Here is a 22,770-nt window from a genome sequence, read left to right as displayed (position 1 = left end):
CTGGTGCAACACATGATAGCATGAGGAGCCACAGGTATCTGTTGCTGGGTAAACATTATTCCTGTGTGTTAGACACAAAACTCACAGAAACTTCCAACTTTCTTGTTCAGTGTTGTTTGGACATAAAAAGGCTGAGACCTACACATGCAGTAAGAAGTAGACACAAACATAATAAAATTATCATACTTGTTTAGGATGAGGAAGTGATAGGCTGTAGTCAAAGATGACACCCAGAACTGAGATTTCCCGTAATGGAAACAAGCAGGAAATGGGAAAGCATGGCTTTTATAAAGCAATTCTGTTAAAACAGGCTAAATTCAGCTCAGGAAAAGGAGTTTTTCTAGGAAGATAAAAGAAATGCCTGTGCTTAAGTGGAAATGGTGTGGGGGACTGGATCTTAAGCTGACATGCAAAAGGAGTTGACTTTTAGATTAAGTGAGGTAAACCTCAATGTTGTAAAAAGAGTTTATTTCTTCAGTATGGCAACTTAAAAATTGCCTCAAATGTAATGGCATATGCACAGAGTTACCCCATGCCTCACTGCATTCCTTGGTTTAAAGCCAGGACAATATTCCCATCTGCCAGATTTGCAGCTCAGTGCCTTCAGTGTAATGTTCAATTTGGACAGCAAAAGGTCCAGATCTTTACTGGTTTATCACACAGCTGTAGGGACACCAACAAAAACTGGTACAAAAGTGAGCCTGAAAAAGTGACTATAACCCATCAGTTTCTTCGAAATGTGTTAGGCCCTGAATGACTATTGAGACATCACTATATGCTACCTGAGCTGCCTCCTCGATGGCTCGATGCCAGGTGTTCGGAGCAAGCCAAAGTTTGAACTGTCACTGGTCGGCAACAGAAAGAGGAAAAGGTTTAATGGGAAAATAAAAGGTGATCCAAGGTGTCCTGGCTTCAGCTGGGATAGAGTTAATTGTCTTCTTCATAGCTGGTATAGTGTTGTATTCCAGACACAAGGACAGTGAAAAACACTCAAACCAGTGTGGTTGTCTAATCCCGCTTTCTTCTCTCTCTTCTGCTGCATTATAGAAAGCCTATGTTTCCCTTTGTACCAGAGAAACGCTGTTAGAGGGAGTAGGTCCGTCTCCGCGGCCGTCCCTTTACCCACAGCTGAACCCCTGCCGTTCCCTCTGGCAGCGGCACACCAGAGCCAGGGCAGTCCGCCAGAAGGAGAAGGGAAGGGGCGAGCAGGCTGGTTGCTGAAGGACAGCATGAACTGCAGCCACCATTTAGCCCAGTCTGAATCCTCTGGACACCTGTCAGTAGCCATTTCATGTATTGCTAAACTTGAACTATAAACTGCCATTGGTAAATCTGCAGGATAGATCAAAACACACCTGACAGACCTTCAAATTATCAACTATTACAGCTGTTTGATTACTTTGGAACCACTACTGATATGTGACATCAGCTCAAGGCCATGTCTGCAACTGTCTACATCAATCCAGCGAAGCTCTCTGCAGAAAGATGTCAGAACATAGACAAAAACCAGGCTCTCTCCAGAAATGGTTAATCAATAGCTTGCTAGGTTGACTGAATGCCATCAGATACAGTAGTGCACCTACAGTATATAAATCGTGACCTGTCTTCTGTATCATTCTCAGTCACCTCTCCTGCCATACCAGTAGTTACCAGTTTTCTACTGGGAAGTTCTTGGGCATTACTAGAAATGTTCATAGCATCATGGATCTGGGTAACAGTGATAATACTCTGTGGTGGGTTATGGTTTCTTCTAGGGAGGAGGAGGAGGTAAGGAATCTATTTATAAATTCATCTCAGTGTACCTTGCCTTTACTTCTGTGAAATATACTGTGTATATAGCTAAAAGAAGTGTAATCTTAAGACTGGTAGATGGACAGATGCAGGATAGCATGGGCAATGCTGTAGTTTGGTCTTTTGAGAGATTTATGTTACAACAGAATTTTTGTGTATAGGCTTTTCAATAATAGTGAGGTAATGCCTAGACATAACTGTAGATACAAATCTATGCATAAATGAGGTAATTAAAATATGAATATGCATGTTCTGATTTCCTAAAGTACTGGGCTATAGTTTTACCTGCATTGTAATCACAGCTAATACCTACTTATATCTAATTATAGTTTAATACCTACTTACAAACATTTCCATATTATCAGTAATACAATTTAATACAGATAATATTTATGTACCTTACTATGTCGCATACATATTTCTTAAAAGCATTTATCCACTGGCACATTTACATAAACAGCAAGCAATTTGCTTACCTATTGTAATTTTGTATTTTTCAGCATTTTCTTGTTTTACTTTAAAAAAGTTTAGTAAAAAAGGTGAAAATAGTTAACTTCAGATAATAACTATTAGGAATTTACTAGAAAAGCTAAAGTATTATCTGAAAGTTATTTTAGCAGCCGTGGTGTCCTTATGCAGGAAAGTAGTTTTCTGACTCAGAATAAAAAATATCATTTAAGCATATGCTTCACTTTAAGCATCTGCTTAACGACACTTTGCCTGAAAGACTAACTCTTATGCTTATTCAAGATCATGGCAAAATTCCCACTGTTTTCAGCAGGATCTGGTCAAAATGGGATATGCCAATAATAACAACCTTTCTACACTAAAAGGCTATTTCCCTTGGTATTCAAATAGAATTGTGGATACTGTTGCCCAAAAATGGATCAGACAATATTAGTGGGATGGATTATTAATTTATGGGACAATTACATAACTGTGCATGTTAGCTAATGGCAGCAATTCTGCATTTAAACAAGTGAAAAATATACTCCTGATCTAGGGAAAAGAAAGATGGCATAATCGAACTGTGGTTTATTATGTTCATTATAATACAGGCTGTTAAAATTATTCTTTCTTACATACCATAGACCTCACAATAGGCTTAGTCCTTAAAGGGGAGAAAATTATTTGTCAATATATTATTTGTTTGGGGGTTTTTTTTGCATTTTTTCACATTACGAAAAGCCCAGCATCAGTATTTTACTTACCTGGTAGTCCTGGAGAAAAGATCTTTATACATACTTATAAATTCAGCTTTTGTTTGTGTTTTGTAGGCGACGAGGTGAGCCACCACTTGAAAATGGGTTCCTTCCATACCTAGGCTGTGCCTTGCAGTTTGGTGCCAACCCCCTTGAATTCCTCAGAGAAAAGCAGAAGAAGTATGGCCACATTTTCACTTGCCGAGTAGCAGGGAAATACATTCATTTCCTCACTGACCCTTTTTCATACCATGCATTGATACGCCAGGGAAAACACTTGGACTGGAAAAAGTTCCATTTTGCTACTTCTGCCAAGGTACAACTTTAAAAATGGTTTTAATATCTAACGTGCAAAGTATCTGCTGGCAGGACAGACGTACCCAGTTAATCCCTATAGCATAACTATGCCTTTGAAATAGAATTGGTTTCACATTCCTGCACTTTTATTGGTTTAAAACATTGGGGTCTTCTTTTCCCTTTCCTTAACAGAAAGGACATTTGCAGTGATTCGGATTGTCCAAGAATGACATTATTTAGCCATGTAGTATCCCAAATTGCTAAAGCAGAAATACAATTAACACAATCTGTAAAATGATAATATAACTTGCTGAAGCTGAAACCTTCTTCAGGAGGTTCTCACTACTATGGAAGACTCAGTCCTAATGCCTTAAAAAATGATGCAACACAGTAGGAGCTCAGTCAAACTCTTACTGAAGTAAGCAAAAAGGCTCCTGTTGATGTCAATGAGAGTTGAATGAAGGTCTAGGTAACCACGTCCATTTGTTTGTAAGCATCTATTTTAATCAATTTTCATTTGCCTACTTAACTGCTATGGTTCACTGAGAAAGTATCATCAGTTCTAGTATTAATAGCCCTTATTATGCTTCCCTCTAGTAAGCTATGAAGTTATACTTTGGCTTTAATTTCTGTTAGACTTTATCATCAAGGTTATGATAAGCCTTATTTACCATGCGCACAATTTATTTTGTGACAGGCTTTTGGGCATGGTAGCATTGACCCAGCAGAGGGGAACACCACTGAAAATTTTCATCAGACTTTCATTAGAACCCTTCAAGGTAATGCCCTAGATGCCCTCATTGAAGCAATGATGGAAAACCTACAGTACGTCATGCTGCAGTCAAGAACGTCTAAACTTCAGTCTAATACCTGGGTGACAGAAGGACTTTATACGTTCTGTTGCCAGGTGATGTTCGAGTCTGGCTTTTTAACACTTTTTGGTAAAGAATTTAATTCAAATAATGACAAAAATATATCATCAAAGCAGGAAACTGAAAGAGCTCATATCCTAAATGCCCTTGAAAACTTCAAGGAGTTTGATAAGATCTTTCCAGCCCTTGTGGCGGGGCTGCCTATCCACCTCTTCAAGAGTGCCCACAGCGCACGTGAGAAGCTGGGGGAGGCACTCCTCCACAAGAACCTCCTGAAGAGGGACAACCTCTCTGAGCTTGTCACCCTCCGCATGTTCCTGAATGACACTCTGTCAACCTTCGATGACATGGAAAAAGCAAAGACCCACGTGGCGGTGCTCTGGGCCTCGCAAGCCAACACCATTCCTGCCACGTTCTGGAGCTTGTTCTATCTTCTTAAGTAAGTCCCAATTCTTCTTGTTTCCAAACAAGAAAAATGTTTGTTATCTTTCAGAAACCAGTTCCTTAATTCAGGCAAATTCCACTGCTTGATACCTCATCAGTGTCAAAAAGCTTACTGATTACAATAGAAGTGGCATGTTGTTCTGGACTTCCACAGAAACCCCCTTCACTCATTTCCACAGAAACCCCCTTCACTCGTCTGAGACCAAGTAGTGGTACCACAGAAAGATTCTGTAGAAGTTTGTAAAAAAACCCCACCCCAGGGCAATGCTACACTTTGTCAAGAAAGCTTTGGAGTACATCTATATGACATGACATTAAAAGTGCTGGCTGCAGTCAGAACATTAATTGTATTGAAAGTTCCCAATATAATTGGACATTTTTAGACCATCTCACTAGATCAGGCAAAATGAACTTTAACTTCATCATTGTTTTCACAGTTACTTAATAGAAAATAGTTTATATGTTGATAGATCCTACTGAGGTTGCAGTGTACGCTGCAGCTGCTGAGCTTGTTACTCATGAGAGGAGTGCACAGTTCAGATAATACTATTAAATGTCCATTTTAGAGTGGGCCTCTGTGGACTGTAATCTACCTCAGCATGACTAACTCTTAAGTATGTATCTAAATTTCTGGCAGTTTTATTTAGCCAGTGGCTTGCCCCTCATATCTACCTGCCAATATCTGAGGTTCTTTAGTACTTTTCACTCCAAGAATGCAATGGCTTTAGGTCTTCTGGCCTTGGAGTCTTAACACCCTGATTGATTGTGCCTTCATCAAGATACTATTGCATCCTGTATTATCTCTACATATTTCACCATAGCTCATATAGTCCATGTCTGTAAAAAAGTCTAGACAGTGAAGGATACTATGTGGACTTTTAGTATTGGGAAGATTCTTTTCAGCTAGACAGAATATTGCCACATAATAGGACATCATCCAGGATAAGTGATGTTATAAAACTGATCTATAATCCTGTTCCTAAACTTTGTACCTGCAGTGGGGCTATTTCTTATTCTTGGCATTGCTTTTTAGTGACCTTACTGTTTATTACCTGAGTTCTGCACATCAGTTCTGTCCCACTTGTCATTGGAGATAGAATCAAATACCTGGGGTTCTTCTCCTTTTTCTCTGAAGCTATTGTACCTTTGCCAAGACATGAAAAAGTGTAATTGCAGCATTTTGCTGCAACATTTTCATTTTAGAAGGTTGTACTTGTCAGCTAACAAACTGAATTTTAGTCAGGAAGAAAGTTAACGGCAAAACCTTTTTAAAGTGTAAAAATATATTATACTTCTGCTCTTTTGATCTTAGGAGTCCAGAAGCAATGAGAGCTGCTACCAAAGAAGTGCAAAGTATTTTGGAAAGTGCCGGAGAGAAGGTCAGCTTAGATGGCAAACATATTTCCTTGAACCGAAAACAGCTGGATAATATGCCAGTACTAGGTATGATCATTTTATGCAGGAGTACCAGAAATCACCCCACAATTTTCACAGTCTTCTATTTGTTACCATATAAATGCCTCCTACGGAATTGCTGTGGAATTAGCCAACAAACACCAGAACAAAAACCTGTATGTTTCTTAGCAATAGCCAACACAATCAGTCTTCCCAATATCCCAGGTGGTACTGAGAGTATCAAAATTCACGAGTAGCACTTTTCCGTGTGTAATGGCATGTGTCAATACTGCTACACAGCTACATAACATAATATTGGAGACCCATGGATAATTCAGGACAGTATTTTGTTTAGTAATAACTTTAGTTCTAACAAAAGACTGTTGCCAAATTTTATATCCCAGTTCTTATGATGTGAAGCAATATTTTCTAATACCATTACTTTTATTTCTTCTCAATATTTTTCAAATTATAGACACATTTTTCAAAAGTGTCCAAGTTACAGAGAGTTTTGAAAATGCCACCCTTTCACTACTGTTGCTTTTAAAAGAAAAAAAATCAGCTTATATTGAAACAAAAAAACCCCCCAAGTTACTTTTTCTGAGTACTGTTTTCTATGCACTACCTCTTAAAGTTTCAGAAAATCCTGATCACTGCACTGTTTCTTTTTCTTGTTATGTTTCCAGTTTTGACTGGTTTGTTCTTTATCTCAGAGTGAAAATATGTTTCACTTTCAAACATTCTGTTGCATCAGCTATAAGTATTTTTCTAGGGGAAAGCAGATTATGTTCTTAGAGTTACCTGCAGAAGGGATAATAATGCTAAAAAGAAATGAGAGAGATACTTTCTTAGGCATTTAGAAAGTTATTGTTAAAATATTTCTTCTAAGAAGTAAAGGCAGGGTTTGATAATGGGTCTGAAATAGTTCAAAATGCATGACCTCCCCCAAGGACACACACATACTATTTCCATGCTAATAATTGCTTTTCCTCTCCCGATAGACAGCATCATCAAGGAGGCAATGAGGCTATCGAGTGCATCCATGACTTTCCGAGTTGCCAAGGAGGATTTCACTTTGCACTTAGAGAATGATTTTTACAATATTCGCAGTGATGATATTGTAGCTCTTTATCCTCAACTTTTGCATTTTGATCCAGAAATCTATGCTGATCCCTTGGTAAGTATTTATCAAAGTGCATTAAACTCTGAGCTCTAGCAGAAACTAACATGCCTTTAAATAGAGCATTTATCAGGGGTGCTCCCACAGCTGGTTTTCTGTTGTACTCCAGACAGTCTGTTCTTACACCTGGAGACGCAATGATAGGCAAGAAAAAGGATAAAGTCAGTGCAAGCACTATCTGCAAAACATGTCTTAGCGTAACCAAAAAGTGTGCTGCCATCCCAAGACAGCATTCTACTTACTGCCTTCCTCAGTGAGGAAACATCACCATTGGGGGTAGGGGGGGTGGGGGTGAGGAGGACAAGAGTGAGGATAATATTTTCCCAAAGGCACAGAATGAGAAATCTTCCAGTTCTGCTGCATGAACAAGGATGCAGGCTATAATCCTTATTTTAAGAGGTCAGAAAAGAAAAGGAGAGTTATCAGCAAAGAACCTGGGATCATGTCCCACATACCAGAACTTCTCAGGGGCTACCCTCTCCAAAACAGTACCATGGGGCCTGGTGCTACTGTACAATGCTTAGTGCTAGAGGCTCTTCTTTCCCAGCCTGCACTTTGTGTCTTAATGGCATTATCTAGTCTTTGGAGGTATTCAAATATCAAGTAACTCTTTTTGGGTTTAATTACAGACATTCAAATATGATCGCTTTCTCAATGAGAACGGAGAAGAAAAGACTGACTTCTACCGCAACGGTCGCAAGTTAAAGTATTACTATATGCCATTTGGGACAGGCATAGCAAAATGCCCTGGCAGGTTATTTGCTGTCCATGAAATTAAACAATTTTTAGCTTTGATTTTTTCATATTTTGAGATAGAGCTTGTGGACAATAATGTGCAATGTCCTTCTTTAGATCAATCCCGTGCAGGACTGGGTATTTTGCAACCAGCCAATGACATTGATTTCAGGTATAGACTGAAATGCCTATGAATATGTATTTCATATTATACGTAAAACTATGTACTATATAAATACACTATATAACATATACTTTATATATATTTTATGTAAATATGCAAATTAAATGTTGCAAGTCTTGGGGGAAAATCTATATGAAGATGTTAATTCATCAGTCTAATGGAAAATGCATAATGTATACCATTATGGTACCAGCATGCAGTGGGTTTAACGTACTGTGTTGATGCAAATGTCTCCCCTTTTACCAATCATTTTGAAATGCAAGTTAAGATTTTGAATTGTGTGTGTACAGTAGTTGTTTTTTTTCTGTCAGCAAATACCTTCCCAGAGTTAGCTAGACTTTTGTCAGCTAATTAAAAATAATTGTCAAAATTCAACTGCAATTAAAACTTACTCTTTTTTTAATTGAAATGTTGGGGGTGGTGGTTCTCCCCACAGGTGAAATAAAATTTTTGTTGTATAAAGGCAGATTTGCAGTGGGGAGGGGAGAGTTTCCTGAGGAAGTACCTTTATGGTTTTATGAAAAACTAGAAAAAGGCTTGAAGAAAACCTACAAAAATGTTCACGTTCTAGTGAAACTGCAAAACTTGTATTATATTCATTGTAATATACTTCTTTTCAAAAAGTTGTAACTGTATTAAAATAAATTATAATGGCTGAAACAAATGCATCTGTAGACTGTTTGTCATTTTAAAGTCTTAACATTATTAAAGATTTATGGACTCATCCAAAGCCATCTAAGCCAGCTTTAAACTAGCCAGCTCAAATGCCAATATGGACATAAATAAATAACCACCATATATTCACCCGTGCTTCCAGTTGGATTTTGCACCATTGTCTGAACTCCGTATTTCCATAAGCCTCCACTGGTCATACTCCTTAAGTCTTCTTAGTCTAATTCCGTTAAAGTTATCAGGGGTAGTATGCCCGCACATTTCATTTTTAGTGGTGGCATGTCTGTAAGAACAATTGCTCCAAGGATAATATAATTTGGTTCTCTGTAACATCCCTGTCCTTTTCCGCTGCAAATGATGGATGTCACAGAAGTCTATTTTTTAATGAAACATCTTCAGGCTGAAAGAGATACATTTTCTTATCATCTGCCAATGAAAAGAACAAATGGACTTAAAACACTGTTGTTATCCTGGTTTTGTACGTTTCTAAAGACTTACAGTCTGACCTTTTGTCTTTGACTCAAAAGTAAGCCTCATCACAGAAGATGAGATACAGGACTATTAGGTGTTTTCAAATTTCACATTCTGGCAAGACATCAAATCTAGCTGATAGAGCTCTTCCTAAACACGGACTTTTGGACTGAGTCCTAGAACTGCTTTAAATTATGTATCTGTTTCTCTTCTCACTATCCACTGTGCTAAATATTCAAAGGTAAATAAAAAGATTCTGTAATGTGTGATTATTTATTACCTGTGTGTTGTCTTCGTAATTTTATTTAATATTTTATTTAATTTTATTTAATCTTTTTTTCATTTTTAAAGGAGAAAGAATACCAATTTATTGACATTTGCAATATGTATAATATTAAACTATTATGTATAATGCATGTGGTTTTGAATTATTACTTTGGTTCTTTGGATAAGGGAAGCATCCAGTCTTTAGGTACAGCTTGTTTTCATTCTTGTGTCTAATATATATTTGTATGATTTATATAAATTAAAGCACATTTAATGTAAGCTTGCACTGACTCAGAGAACACATGAAAGCCTGACATTATCATAATTACATATGCCTTGGCATTTATTATTACTATTAGAGTATCTACTCCCCCTTTCTTAAACAAATCCTGCTTAAAACAACAGTTTTTGAGGGTAGCAAGTCTATGCAACGTTTTAAGCAAAAGGCCCTTCCTTGATGAAAAGGAATTCAACACAATTACAACAGCAAATAACAAAAGATAAGATGACTGCTAAACTAATTCTAGGTTCCCTGGGAAATTAAGCCTTCTTGTCTCCTTCAAACTGACTGCTCCAGACTGCTCTGACTGTGGTTTAATGTTTTCTTTCAGCTCCCTTGGTCTATGAGAAATTGAAGTATTCAGTAGCTCCTAGAGCTGATCTGACTTTCAGCTACCCAAGTGTGGGAAAATAACGGAAGATTGGTGAGGAGGATTGTAAACACACTCAAGTGACTTGCAGCTGGGATATCAAAAAACACATATATCATATAATCGTTGTTTAGCTTTGTGTGTTGGACAAGTAAAACGTCTGTGTTTAGATAACATAGGCCTGTGATAGGCTTAGAGGCACCCTGTCAAACACGCTTGAGATTCCTGCCCTGCTGTGGGAAAGACCAAAGCGCAGTGGTAAACTACGCCTGCGCCAATCCCTGATATACAGGCGAAAGCAGCAGGTTCGGTGATCGTCTAGCATGGACCGAGCTCTGCAGTGCCTACGTCCCTGCTTGTGTGCCTCTGCCTGGGTGCTGCTTTGGGGATCCCCTGGTTGGTGAGGTAACAGAAATAAATTTACTCTTTGCATTTCATCCATGGTTTTGTGGTTGTTCCTGCCTGTGCCAGCTCAAGCACCAAGGAACACCAACAACAGAGAACTGAGGGGAAGGTTAAAACACCACAGGATTCACCCCGCAGATCAAAATCAAGTTCTGAACATTGTGGGGAGGCTACTGACTTTATCGCCAAGTGTCGATGCTCTCAGAGACAGCACAGGAGATACAAAAGCCAGCATCTCATGTTTGCATTGTCTACTTGACACTTCTTCCTCCTTCCCCTGCTATGTGATAATCCCAGTCCGCTGGAATTACGTTCTCAGGGCTTTGCCTGACGGGCCTGATCTCACCACCCAGTCTCCCCCTTTATGTCAACAGTCTGTACATCAGGTCAGATGCCTGTTTTCTTTCCTGGGACTCTGAAGTCCACTTTTCCCTCAACTACTAATTCTCCCCCTTGTTATATTCCTTTTTCATTCCTTCTGGATACTTGCTACACGGGCAGATCTACAGAGGGTATTAGGAAAGATATTGGTGTGGTCTCTGTGGTCCTTCAATCCCTTCACAGGGACTACAGCATTTTAACTAGAAGTTCAGCTAGGGGGAACCATGCCACGTTTTTCATTGCAGCAGACATACAGGGGGAAGCTTCAGCTTCTGTTTGAGGTTTACTTTTTCATGTTGTTTTTTTCAGTGAGGATTAGATCAGTCTTTAATGTTAAGAATGTACCAGATAAATGCTACAAATACGTTAGGTTTTGTTTATAGCCGTCAACCAATTTTTCACCAAGAAGATGAAGAGCAGGCAAATAAAAATTGTGAAGTTCTGTCAGGCTGGACTGCTATTAACAAATTTACGTTTGGCTTTGAAGTCACTGCTAAAATTGTTGACATACTAGAACAAAAAGAGCTTCATTGCAACTTGCATAAATACCTATGAATTTCTAATAAAAATAATCTAAACTGATGGTCTTAAAAGTCTATTTGCAATTAAAACAACTATATTTTTTTTAATTTGTAATACATATTGATGCACATGATGAACAACTTTGCTTTAAAAATTATTTACTTCAATATGCAAAGTACAAAGCTTTGTTTTCAAACAAATCTGACTAAAACCAAGTCCAATGGAAAAGAGATATACTCCTGCTAGGGCAGATATGACTAAGGAATGGCCAGAACTCCCAAGTGTTCATGCAATGCAGCTGTCTTGTAATAATAACAATACAGATCTGCGTACTTTAAAATGGCCAGCTTTAGTACACCTCACATTGCTCTCCTGGAGAGCTAATTCAAAGATTTCCTAACAGAGGCAGCAAGACCATTCCCAGGTAACAAACCACAGCAGAGGAAGGGACAAGGGTCTTTATCCACGCCACCCAAGTCCAATGTCTTAACTACAGAGTCATTGTAAATTGGCAGAAGCCAGCACTGTTGCCAGACCGTACACAGGGTCCCGCAGGGGCGGCTGAGGTGGTACTGCCCAAACCCCTGCGGGAATGTGGCCCTCGCCACTCAGCCTCCTGTCACTCCTCTCTTGCTGGGGTAGCAATTCTCCATGGACGGCTGGACCCGTAACCTGTGGATCGATATTCAGTGTATAAAACAACAGAGGCAACCAGCTCTTTCTGCCCAGTTCTGAACTCCTGTAACATGAGGACTCTATCAGCGTGTCTTCAGGGGACTCTGTGGAGCAATGCCACTTTTTAATGTTGACCTAGTGTTATGCAGCTGAAAAGATCCAGTATAAACCCCTGAGTGCGCTTCCACTTTGTGATAAAAGACATACAGATGAACAGTTTGAACAGTTTTGGAGTGGGTTTTCTTTTTTTTCTATTGGGCTATATACAAGTATTTTGGTTTGCTGCCACGGCTGCTGATTTTCTAACCTCAGTTAAACCCCTGTTACTGGGGTCACACAGATCCAAGTGAGGGGAGAAAAGAGTACAAAGTCTGTGGCTGCTATGCCTCAGCTAATGTAATCAAATACTTCAGCAACCGATAGTCATCTGCCTTGCCAGGGTCATGGACACTGCGAGGTTATAACAGGACAATTCTCTTTGCTGCCCCTCCTAACAGCAGTACTTTTCTTAAGACAGGAGCCCCCAAAAAGTAAGACTGAAGACCGTAAGAGTGATTAGAAAAATATTGGGCAGATCCAGGCTGGTGGGAAGGAGGCAGCCTCTGCCATGGGCTGTGTATTTCCCATTACATACTTGCTAGGTAAAATGCATAAAGAGGCATGGGCAGGAGGGGGGCAAAGGCCTCACCTCCCAGGTGAGAACCCTAACCATTAGGTTAGGTCAGGCAGTCACTCCTCTTCTCAGGGAATGTGTAGCCTGTTTTCTCTGAAAAACGGAAGAGACTCAACAGGACGATTTGCGTGACTCCCTGATGGCACCCTTATAGCTAAAGTGCTCTCTTAGCTGAGAAAAGATTCAATTTCGACATGGGATTGAAGTCCCTGAGGTAGAGGAGGGTACTGAGTCCAGTCTCTCCCACATTCCAGGGGACGACTCAAACCTTGTCATTGTCCTGTAAAGGGTGAGTAAGAGCGAGGGGTACCTCCTGAGGCACAAGCACATTATAGATTAGGCCCACCAAGGAGTTTAAGTGCTCAAGCTTTTTTGGACCCAGATGAGCTCTGCGCTGGGCTAGCCAGGTGCCTCTGCACAGGGATCTGGGGATTAGGAGCAAGACACAGGCAGCTGAGTGAGAGCAGGTGGCTCACAACCCAGCAGAAGGAGGCATTTGGCTGAGCAGATGGCATGTAGGCAGTGAAAATGTTTTACAGTTTTCAGGCTACAAGAAATCTTTACCTCATCATGCAGTTCTTGGAGGTGACATGATGACCTTACTAATGAAACAAGACACCTTATGAGACAACAAGACAGTTCTACATTTCCGAAACCATGCTGGCCATAGCTGTTGCTCACCAGCTGGGATTCATCCACAGAGAAACTACCCCAGATAAGCTTTTGCTGGATGTTAAGGGCCACGTAAAACTACCCTGGGCAGCGTCATCTGCCTCCAGCAGGCTGAATCAGCGCCTTTCCAGCAACAAGAGCATGAAGCAGCAGCAGCCACACTGGGAGCAGCAGTGGCAGGCTTTGGAGCAGGAGGATGCAGCGTGGAGGGGGATCTCGGTGGTTGGGAACTGGCCCTTGTGAGCTGCAGCACACTGGTGATTTTCTCAAGGTTAAGGTTCAGCCTGGAACTGCTTGACAGGATGAAGTTAAACCATCCTAGCCAAATTTTAGAAGGAAGAAGCTGCCACTGCATTGTGTGGGGACTTGATCTGTGAGGCTTGCTTTGAGGAGCTCCCCAATGGCAGAGGGAGAGGACCTTCTGGTCTATGGATCCTGATGGGGTGAAGGTCAAAGCTGCGTGCAAAGTGCTGCTCTTCTCAGTCAAAACTACAGCACTTCTGGGCTCAAACAGAAGCAGAACTGCATGCACCTAGTAACAGAGCTGCCACTAAGTTCAGGCAGCCACTCTTCAACTTTTCAACAGTGGTTTTGGTGACTGCGGTTTTGAACAAAGATTTTCAAGCCCTACCTAAAGTTCTCAAATTATTTTTGTATTTTACTGTAGAAATATCAGGATAAACTGGTGTTTATATTCTAAGAACTTTCATGCAAGTTTCTGAAGGAAAAGAAAAGAGGAAGCAAAAAGAGGAAAAGGCATGGGATATTTTTTCTGAAAGCATGAAATAAATTTTAGTGATAACCATAGCTTAGTTGTCAATAGGGTGCTTCAAAAGATATGTTCATGGTCTTGGTGTAAACAGATAGCTGTAGCAGCATAAATAGGTATTTGCTATTTATGAACTGCACAGAGTGCTACAGTTGCATGTCAGCAGCCTGAAGATAGAGCCAAGATCTGCTCTCATCTACACCACTGTAAGGTCAACACAGTTAAACAGCATGCAGAGGGGGCTTGATCATCAGTCTGTTCCTCTTTAGCTACTTGCATACAGGAGGTTTGGTGGTAAAAGCAGTCATTGCCTCATAATAACCTTAGAATTAAACAATAAAAAGGTTACATACTATTAAATGGACTGCCATCAGTGTAAATACCCAGCTTGCTAACTGTTGTTGACTTTAATTTGTTTTCTGCCAAGACAGACAACTCTGTGGGACACACTTCAAATCAAATGATCTTCAGTGGTCCACGTGTCATGAAAGGAGAGGTCACCTCAGAGCAGTTCACTAAAAAGCCACAGATTTTTAAAATGAAAAGTTCATTTTACATAATTCACCGATAAATAAGATCCTGCAGACCCTCTGATCTTTTCAAAGATAACAGTAATTTCTAAAATTCATCTCCTCAGATAGCAGGATCCCATAAAGATTTTGAAAGATTAAACCACCTTGGCTGGCTGAATCACTCTTGTTTTGTGAGCTCTTCAGTGTGAGGAGGAGCCATGTAATTATTTCTCAGTAACATTTGTGTAATAGTTGATTGGAAGGGGATGAGATGTCTCTCAGTTTCCAGAAACTGCAGACTTGAGACATATAAACATCCACAAGAACATCATTAAGACCATAGGCTGGAAAAGCTCAGGCTAGAGGTCCACTTCACCCTAGGTATGGCAAGAGGTCCACTTTACCCAGGAGTACGGCAAGCACGAGTACAGCTTCCTCAGGATCTGTATAAGGCTCCTAAGTAACGGACTTGCTCTCAGAGGTGCCCCACCTGCAAGAGCTCAGCGCTTTTCAAGAAAACAACTGGTTTTCTGTCGGGCTTTGGGAGGCCCCATCCCTGCATCAGCTGCTGGCGAACACCCTGTGCGAAGTGCTTGCTGGCAGGAGCGCGGGGCCCAGTCCTTGCCACCCCTGGGACGTGCCTGTGCCAGCTGCCCCATGGCCGGTCTCACCTTTCGCTCGGGGTATAGAGAGATCAGTGCCAGCTCCCCTGCCTCTTCTCAGCCCATGCTCTGTACAGACATCTGGCCTATATCGCACGGAGTGCCTCAAAACGTAAATCAGAGCCTGCAAGAGAACTGTGGACAGATACGAACATTTCGCGCCGGTGAAAGCTTTATCACTCGCCATCATGAGCTTGCATGGCTGGTTTGAAGCACCGGGTAAGAAATACCGCCCCAAGAGTTGCACCACCAGGTGAGAGGAGATCTGGGCCTTGCTGACCTACCATGACCGCAGCTCTGCTCCCTTCTTTATTGATAATTGCTCCTTACACTGAGGGAAATACTTCCTCTCTGCTTTTTGCGACACTTCAGTTTGACTGCTCTGCCCAAGTAAGGGAAGCCTCAGGAAAGGCAAACAGTCAAGTGGGGGCTTTCTAAAAATACATCCTCCACGTTGAACTGACTCATTTCACAGCTATTTTATTTCCTGGATGAACTTGGAACAAGGAATAATATCCTTATGAGGATTAAAAGCTGATGTTAAAAATGACAGGGGAAAACACTAATGATGAAGCAACACCCAATTATATAAATTCTGTTAACTGTGCCTCATACTCTTCTTATGCCTCATTAGCTTCTTACAGGTATTATTTAGACACACCAAACCTGTGTAAACAGACCAAAGCAACTGTTGTTCATTGAAATTGTGTGTCTGGAGTTAGAAGAGTTTCTTCTATGTCTGTAAAGAGACTATAGTCAAAGGACTTACCCCAAAATCTGGAGATGTGATAAAGCATTAGGAATTCTGCAGAATCTGCAGCAACCACAGCCAGATGCTACAGGTGCCGGACACAGATATACAGAGATATGCTACACTGCAGAGCTATCTGCAGATGGCTGACATTAGGTTCCTAGTGGAGGCATTGCAATGCCAGAAGGTAGATGCCTGCTTGCAGCTCAGAGGACCCAAGCTAACTGCTGAGGCTCCTGGCACAGGCAGAGCAGAGACGAGGGCTGAAGGGCCAGCCCCATCTCGCCCCATGATTAGTTTCTAAAGCTAAATGATGGCACAAGTTACATGCTTATTTCTTGGCCTTCCTGCTAAGAGCGTTTTTACTATTGTTATTGATATTATTTCCACATAGATCAGGACTTTGTTATAAGAATTTTACAAACACAGAACAAAACCACCATGCTTCTCCCAAGGATGTCACAATCTAAGGAAAAGACAAGGTGAAAAATCACCCATCTAGAGAAGGGCAAGGAACCAACGAGGCAGCGTTGCCAGCATGCCAGCTAGTGGTCTGAAGAGACAAACAGGTTGGCTGATGTCAAGTTATCACTGACACTAAAGCATCTTGATCTGGTCAGATCTAAAACATGAGAACTAGATGACAGATAGATAGGTAAGGATTAATCTACGAATCTCCTTGAAAGTGAAAAAAGAGCAGTTTATCTTTGGTGCTATAATGGATGCAGGAGAAGGCGGCAGGGGAGGAGGGATCATAGTATAGATAAATGACCTTTGCAGCAAAATACAAACGGCTGTAGTAGGACAGGAGAGCACTAGAAAATTGCTACAGTGCAAGAAGGGAGCACTTGGATGAATGTTTTGTTAGGAGAATGGCTAGGAAAGGCTATATCTTAACAGCAGTTATGCAGAAGCCAAGATATAACATTTTAGGAAGAGCAGTACCACTGTGACAGAGGTTGCTGATGGGTGACCAAGGGTGAGGATGAGGTACTGTTTTTGAGACTTGACCTGACTAAAGACACTCAAGTGTCACTTGAGTGAAGCAGGTATAAATGCAGCTGATGGGAAGCCAGAACAGCACTTAAAATCAGTACTCCAGAATGTGATTTTAAATGGTGCGTTCAGCAAGCTATGAAGCAAGAAAGGAACATGGCATGATCACCACTAAAGTAAGCTTGCATTAGGTAACAAAAGAGCGAGGGAAAACAAAAGGTTAAGAAAAGGAGTGACAGACAGGTTGACTCTCTGGAGATACCATAGCATGGAATCAGAAGAGCAGGAGAGCCCAGTAAGAGCGCCGGTTTAGTGGAAACCCTGAACCTCAATTTCCAGAGTAGACCTCAGACAGACCCTATTCCAAACAGCTACTGCTGTAAATAAAATACAGAAGACTGAATCCACATGCATGTACTTATGCAAATATTTGCTACTCCTCTGATCAAAGTTATTAGGTGATAATGTTCAGCCTTGGAAACTGGCCTTGAACAGCATTTATTAAGGTGTTTCACTACTACAGCTATTGCTAAAGATCAGTACACCAAACTGCACCATCAATCAGCCTTGAACCTTTGTGCAGAGGACTACCAGTAAAAACGTACAGAAAATAATTTATCTCGAGCCTGCCAAATAAAACACGCGTGCAACTGCCACGAGCACCACAGAACCATTATTACAATTTATGTATTGTCAAAAACATGCTGGGCAACAAGAAGTAACTAAGGAAATAATAGAGAATTTTCACTGCTTGATAGGCTTATCTAGGGGATAATCATAATATTTTTGAGGCAGATGTTTTTCATAAGTTAACAGCCTTTACTTCAAGTTCCTAGCTTCAGCGTAATATGGGGTTTTGTAATGAAGATATGGTAAGCATACGAGAAAGCAAGGCAAAAATTGGGTGCCACACATATAGATGAAAATAATTTATGTTATAGTCCGAAAAACAAAATATTAAATTGTGCCACCAAAGATTATAGGAAAATAAAATTAAAAAAAGCTTAAAGTCCTATTTTGAGGGCGACAGAGAGCCAGAGTGAGAGTCAGCTCTCAGATTAAGAAACCTATCTGCAGGTGTCCATACATGAACTAGGTTTCAAAACTCCTCATATAGCCAATGGAGATCTGGTCAGCACATGCAGACAGCTGAACACCAGCAGCTGCCAAAGTATGTGTGAGCACTTTAGGGTAAACCAAATAAATCTCTAAATTGAAATTATGGCAATAACAAGGGGTTTGACTCATTTGTCCTCACACAGGTATCTAAAGACATTTGAAGTGCCCTGTGGTATCCCATGTAATCTCTAGACTCCCTCCAAACGGGCATGCGGATCCCGTATGTCAAGTGTCAAATCTGTCAACTTCATGGTGTCTTCAGAGACTGAAAAGCTTCTGGGATCTGACTGTGAGATAGCAGCCTGATCAAGCCCTAAATCTCCACCAACTCGAATCAAAGCTGGGCACCTTGCTTATACGTAAATGTGTACAGGTAGATACCTACATTTAAGTGTCCTAATCTTTGAACTGAATCCCATTCTCAGAGTTTCGAGGACTGTCAAAGGAGTGTACGCTTGAATTCAGTTTTGGTCATCGACTTTTAAAACAAATTTTAATTTCTACAGGAACAATAGCTATTGATCATATAAAATAATAAACCTGCCCTGGAGACTTTTGCTCTCAATTACTCTCTGAAAGGAGATCCTGGAGAGACCATGTTTTTGGTTTAGGTGTCGTATAACGTAATTTATGCATAAGCCAAGGGAGCCAAGACTGCACAGTGCTGGCAAAACACTTTGGTCAATAACTTTGTGGAAAAAAATGTAAATTGTAGTCAATCAAAACAGTTATATAGGGTTTGTATTTCCTGAATTGCTTGGATTGGAAATAGGCAAATTAATTCTTTCCTTTCATTGCATACAAAATGACATTTCTGGTTTTCTTCCCATTTAAAAAGCTCTCTCATTTCAAAACTACTTCAAGTATGGAAAGCATAGCACTTCGTTTCATTTGACCTATGGTGGCTGTCGCAATGTTTTGGTTTGCTGAAGATTCTGATACATTTTACTTAGGTCAGATCTACTAAAAAGCTATCATTCAACTCTTTCTGAAATGAATTATTTTCATAGCTTCCCTAGTAACTAAAACTTACGCTTTTTCCATTTTAACCATAGAACTGTTAACTTTCTCCTACCATACATTCATGTATTGAAATCTATGTAGACTCATTGTCCTGGTTTCAGCTGGGAAGGTGTTAATTTTCTTCCTAGTAGCTGGTACAGTGCTATGTTTTGGGTTCAGTATGAGAAGAATGTTGATAACACACTGATGTTTTCAGTTGTTGCTAAGTAGTGTTTCCACTAAGTCAAGGATTTTTCAGCTTCTCATGCCCAGCCAGCAAGAAGGCTGGAGGGGCACAAGAAGTTGGCACAGGACACAGCCAGGGCAGCTGACCCAAAGTGGCCAACGGGGTATTCCATACCTTGTGATGTCATGCCCAGTATATAAAATGGGGGCAGTTGGCCTGGGGGGGATCACTGCTTGGGAACTAACTGGGCATCGATCAGCAAGTTGTGAGCAATTGCATTGTGCATCACTTGGTTTGTATATTCCAATCCTTTTATTATTATTGTCATTTTATTATTGTTATTATTATCATTATTAGTTTCTTCCTTTCTGTTCTATTAAACTGTTCTTATCTCAACCCACAAGTTTTACTTTTTTTTTCCCCGATTCTCTCCCCCGTCCCACTGGGTGGGGGGAAGTGAGTGAGCGGCTGCATGATGCTTAGTTACCGACTGGGGTTCAACCACGACACTCGTATAGCATTTTCTTTTGAAAACATTTACCAGCCACTGCTTTGGAGTTCTTACACAGTAAAAGTTCCCCAAGACACTTGGCATTCGTTTGCTTCCAGTCTCGTCAACAGGAATTTAATCTAAAACTTCCACCATAGGAAGAGAAACCAATGTATACTGCTTTTGAAAGTTTCCTCTATAGCTTTTACTATAAGGGCAGAACGTGGCTCACAGCCATACTGTTCAAATCAATTAGTGAGATGCATGTTGCACAAACTCTTTACAGTAAAAGTTCAGGTGCAGATCTGCATCTTTTTTGTTTCCTTTAAAATATAACAGAGAAGACCTATCCAAATTCCTAATCACAAATCAGTCACTGACTGTCATTTTATAATACTTTTTGTTTTGTTTACTGTTTATTCTAATAAGCTTCTACATATTTATGTTTGATGCTGCAGATTTTTCTTATAAATATAAGTATTTTATTAATTTGCTTGTTTTATGTAGAGCAATAGAGAACAATCTCTACTTACAGAAGGAAAAAAGAGCCTGTCTCACTAAGCTCATTGGTGCAAGTCAAATCTACTTCCATCATTATTTTCCTCCCCCAAACCTCAGAAAGAAACTACATTAATCATATCATTCAAAGGAAGAATTTTAAAGAAATGTGAAGACACCTGGAAAACTCTCCTGGGTAAGAACTACATTCTAGCCTAAATGACAACCTCACTAATATAAAATTGAAAATTGAGTCATACTCCAAAAACTTACAAAGTCATAATTCTGTGGGAAAAGATTATGTTTTAGTCTTTGGGGTCTTTCCCTTTCTCAACACCTATTCTCATCCTTTGTGAAATAAGGTGTGTCAAATCCTTGTTCTAAGAGTTGTCACTGGTGGGAATGGTCCCAGCAGGTCCACAAACCTCCATCTTTTCATTTGACATGTGCATCACATCAGTCTGTTTTTCCTCAGCCAGGGAATTCACAGAATCATAGAACAGTTTGGGTTGGAAGGGACCTTTCAAGGTCAACTAGTCCAACCCCCCCTGCAATGAGCAGGGACATCTTCAACTAGAACAAGTTGATCAGGACCCTGTACAACCTGACCTTGAATGTTTCCAAGGATGGGGCATCTACCACCTCTCTGGGCAACCCATTCCACTGTTTCACCACCCTCATCATAAAAAATGTCTTCCTTATATGTAGTTTGAATCTACCCTCTTTTACTTTAAACCCACTACCCCTTGTCCCATCACTACAGGCCCTGCTTAAAAGTTTGTCCCCATCTTCCTTATGAGCCACCTTTAAGTACTGAGAGGCTGCAGTAAGGTCTACCCAGAGCCTCCTCTTCTCCAGGCTGAACAACCCCAACTCTCTCAGCCCATCCTCACAGGAGAGGTGTTCCATTCCTCTGATCATTTTTGAGGACCTCCTCTGGACCCGCTCCAACAGGTCCATGTCTTTCCTGTGCTGAGGACTCCAGAGCTGGACACAGCACTCCAGGTGGGGTCTCACCAGAGCAGAGTAGAGGGGCAGAATCACCTCCCTTGATCTGCTGGCCACGTTTCTTTTGATACAGCTCAGGATACGGTTGGCTTGCTGGGCTGTGAGTGCACCTTGTTGGCTCATGTCCAGTTCTGCATCCACCATTACCCCCAAGTCCCTCTCCACAGGGCCGCTCTCAATCCCTGCATCCCCCAGCCTGTATTGATACCAGGGGTTGCCCTGACCCATGTGCAGGACCTTGCACTTGGCTTTGCTGAACCTCATGAGATTCACACGGGCCCAATTCCTCAGCTTGTCCAGGTCCCTCTGGATGGCATCCCGACCATCAGGCATGTCAACCATACCACTCAGCTTGGTGTCATCTGCAAACTTGCTGAGGGTGCACTCGATCCCACTGTCTATGTCATTGATGAAGATATTAAACAGTACTGGTCCCAGTATGGACCCCTGAGGGACACCACTTGTCACAGATCTACACCTGCACATTGACCCATTGTCTAGTACTCTCTGGATACGACCATCCAGCCAATTCCTTATCCATTGAACAGTCCATCCATCAAATCCATCTCTTTCCAATTTAGACAGAAGGATGTTGTGAGGGACCATGTCAAGGCCTTACAGAAGTCCAGGTAGATGACATCCATCGCTCTTCCCTTGTCCTGGTATGTAGTCACTCCATCATAGAAAGCCACTAGGCTGTGTCAGACAACACTTGCCCTTGGTGAAGCCTAATTCATTACCTTATACTCCATGTTTCTCACCTGCAACTCCGCAGATTTCCTGTACTACCATGAGTTTAAATGCAACCTGATTTTTTTGTCCCTTACTAAGTCTAGAGAGTAGGGTGAAAGAAGCCTAGGGTACAGATGAACAAGAGGTAGCTTTCAACCTAAATTATTCCATGGTTCACCCCTTCTCTTTTATCCTAGTCTTGGTACTGGAGCAGGGAAAGGAAAGCTTCAAGGCACTGATGCAGTAGTTATAGAAGAGGTTCATAAGCAGAGTCACTTTTTGCTGGTGGAGCTTTCATTTGTTTGTTTTAACTTTCTTGTCTAGAAAACCTCATCAGCTCACAGAACGAGAACAAACTCCTGCCTACTTCTGCAGCAATACAGTCTGGCTGTTCTGCTTTAGGAAACAGAGAAACAAGAGAAAAATAAAAGAGAAGAAACAACAGAAAGGGGAATTTCTCCCATAGCTAGGTTGCAATATCTGCAGTCTTCAGCATGTCATGGGTTGACAGATCAGCTGCAACAACAGCTAAAATCCCATTACTGGGATGAAACTA

The 22,770-nt window shown here is 40.9% G+C and overlaps 2 protein-coding genes and 1 long non-coding RNA gene across 3 annotated transcripts in view; 1 reads left to right on the top strand and 2 right to left on the bottom strand.

Annotated features, from left to right (window-relative positions):
* Positions 1-1,555: 1,555 nt before the first annotated feature.
* CYP7A1 (cytochrome P450 family 7 subfamily A member 1) lies at positions 1,556-8,764 on the top strand. The gene is made up of 6 exons (XM_009929634.2): positions 1,556-1,767; positions 3,069-3,309; positions 3,988-4,601; positions 5,919-6,049; positions 7,003-7,178; positions 7,811-8,764. Exons 1-6 carry the CDS (start codon positions 1,556-1,558, stop codon positions 8,108-8,110), a joined length of 1,674 nt encoding a protein of 557 aa, XP_009927936.2. The 3' UTR covers positions 8,111-8,764.
* LOC138684756 (uncharacterized) lies at positions 7,186-9,561 on the bottom strand. Its single transcript, XR_011324015.1, has 3 exons — positions 8,906-9,561; positions 7,424-7,567; positions 7,186-7,307 (listed from the first exon to the last, which is right to left on the bottom strand). It is a non-coding gene; the product is annotated as an uncharacterized lncRNA (long non-coding RNA).
* Positions 9,562-11,609: 2,048 nt separating this feature from the next.
* UBXN2B (UBX domain protein 2B) overlaps positions 11,610-22,770 on the bottom strand; it is a 39,940-nt gene continuing 28,779 nt past the window's right edge. Inside the window, exon 9 of the mRNA XM_069779380.1 lies at positions 11,610-12,140. Coding sequence (XP_069635481.1) covers positions 12,077-12,140 — 64 coding nt within the window. The 3' untranslated portion in view covers positions 11,610-12,076. The remainder of the gene's footprint in view (positions 12,141-22,770) is intronic.

Source organism: Haliaeetus albicilla, chromosome 3 (assembly GCF_947461875.1).
Source record: "Haliaeetus albicilla chromosome 3, bHalAlb1.1, whole genome shotgun sequence".
In the NCBI taxonomy this organism is placed as follows: Eukaryota; Metazoa; Chordata; class Aves; order Accipitriformes; family Accipitridae; genus Haliaeetus; species Haliaeetus albicilla.
Note: the sequence above shows the minus strand (reverse complement) of the source record. Positions and strands in the feature narration are given on the sequence as shown.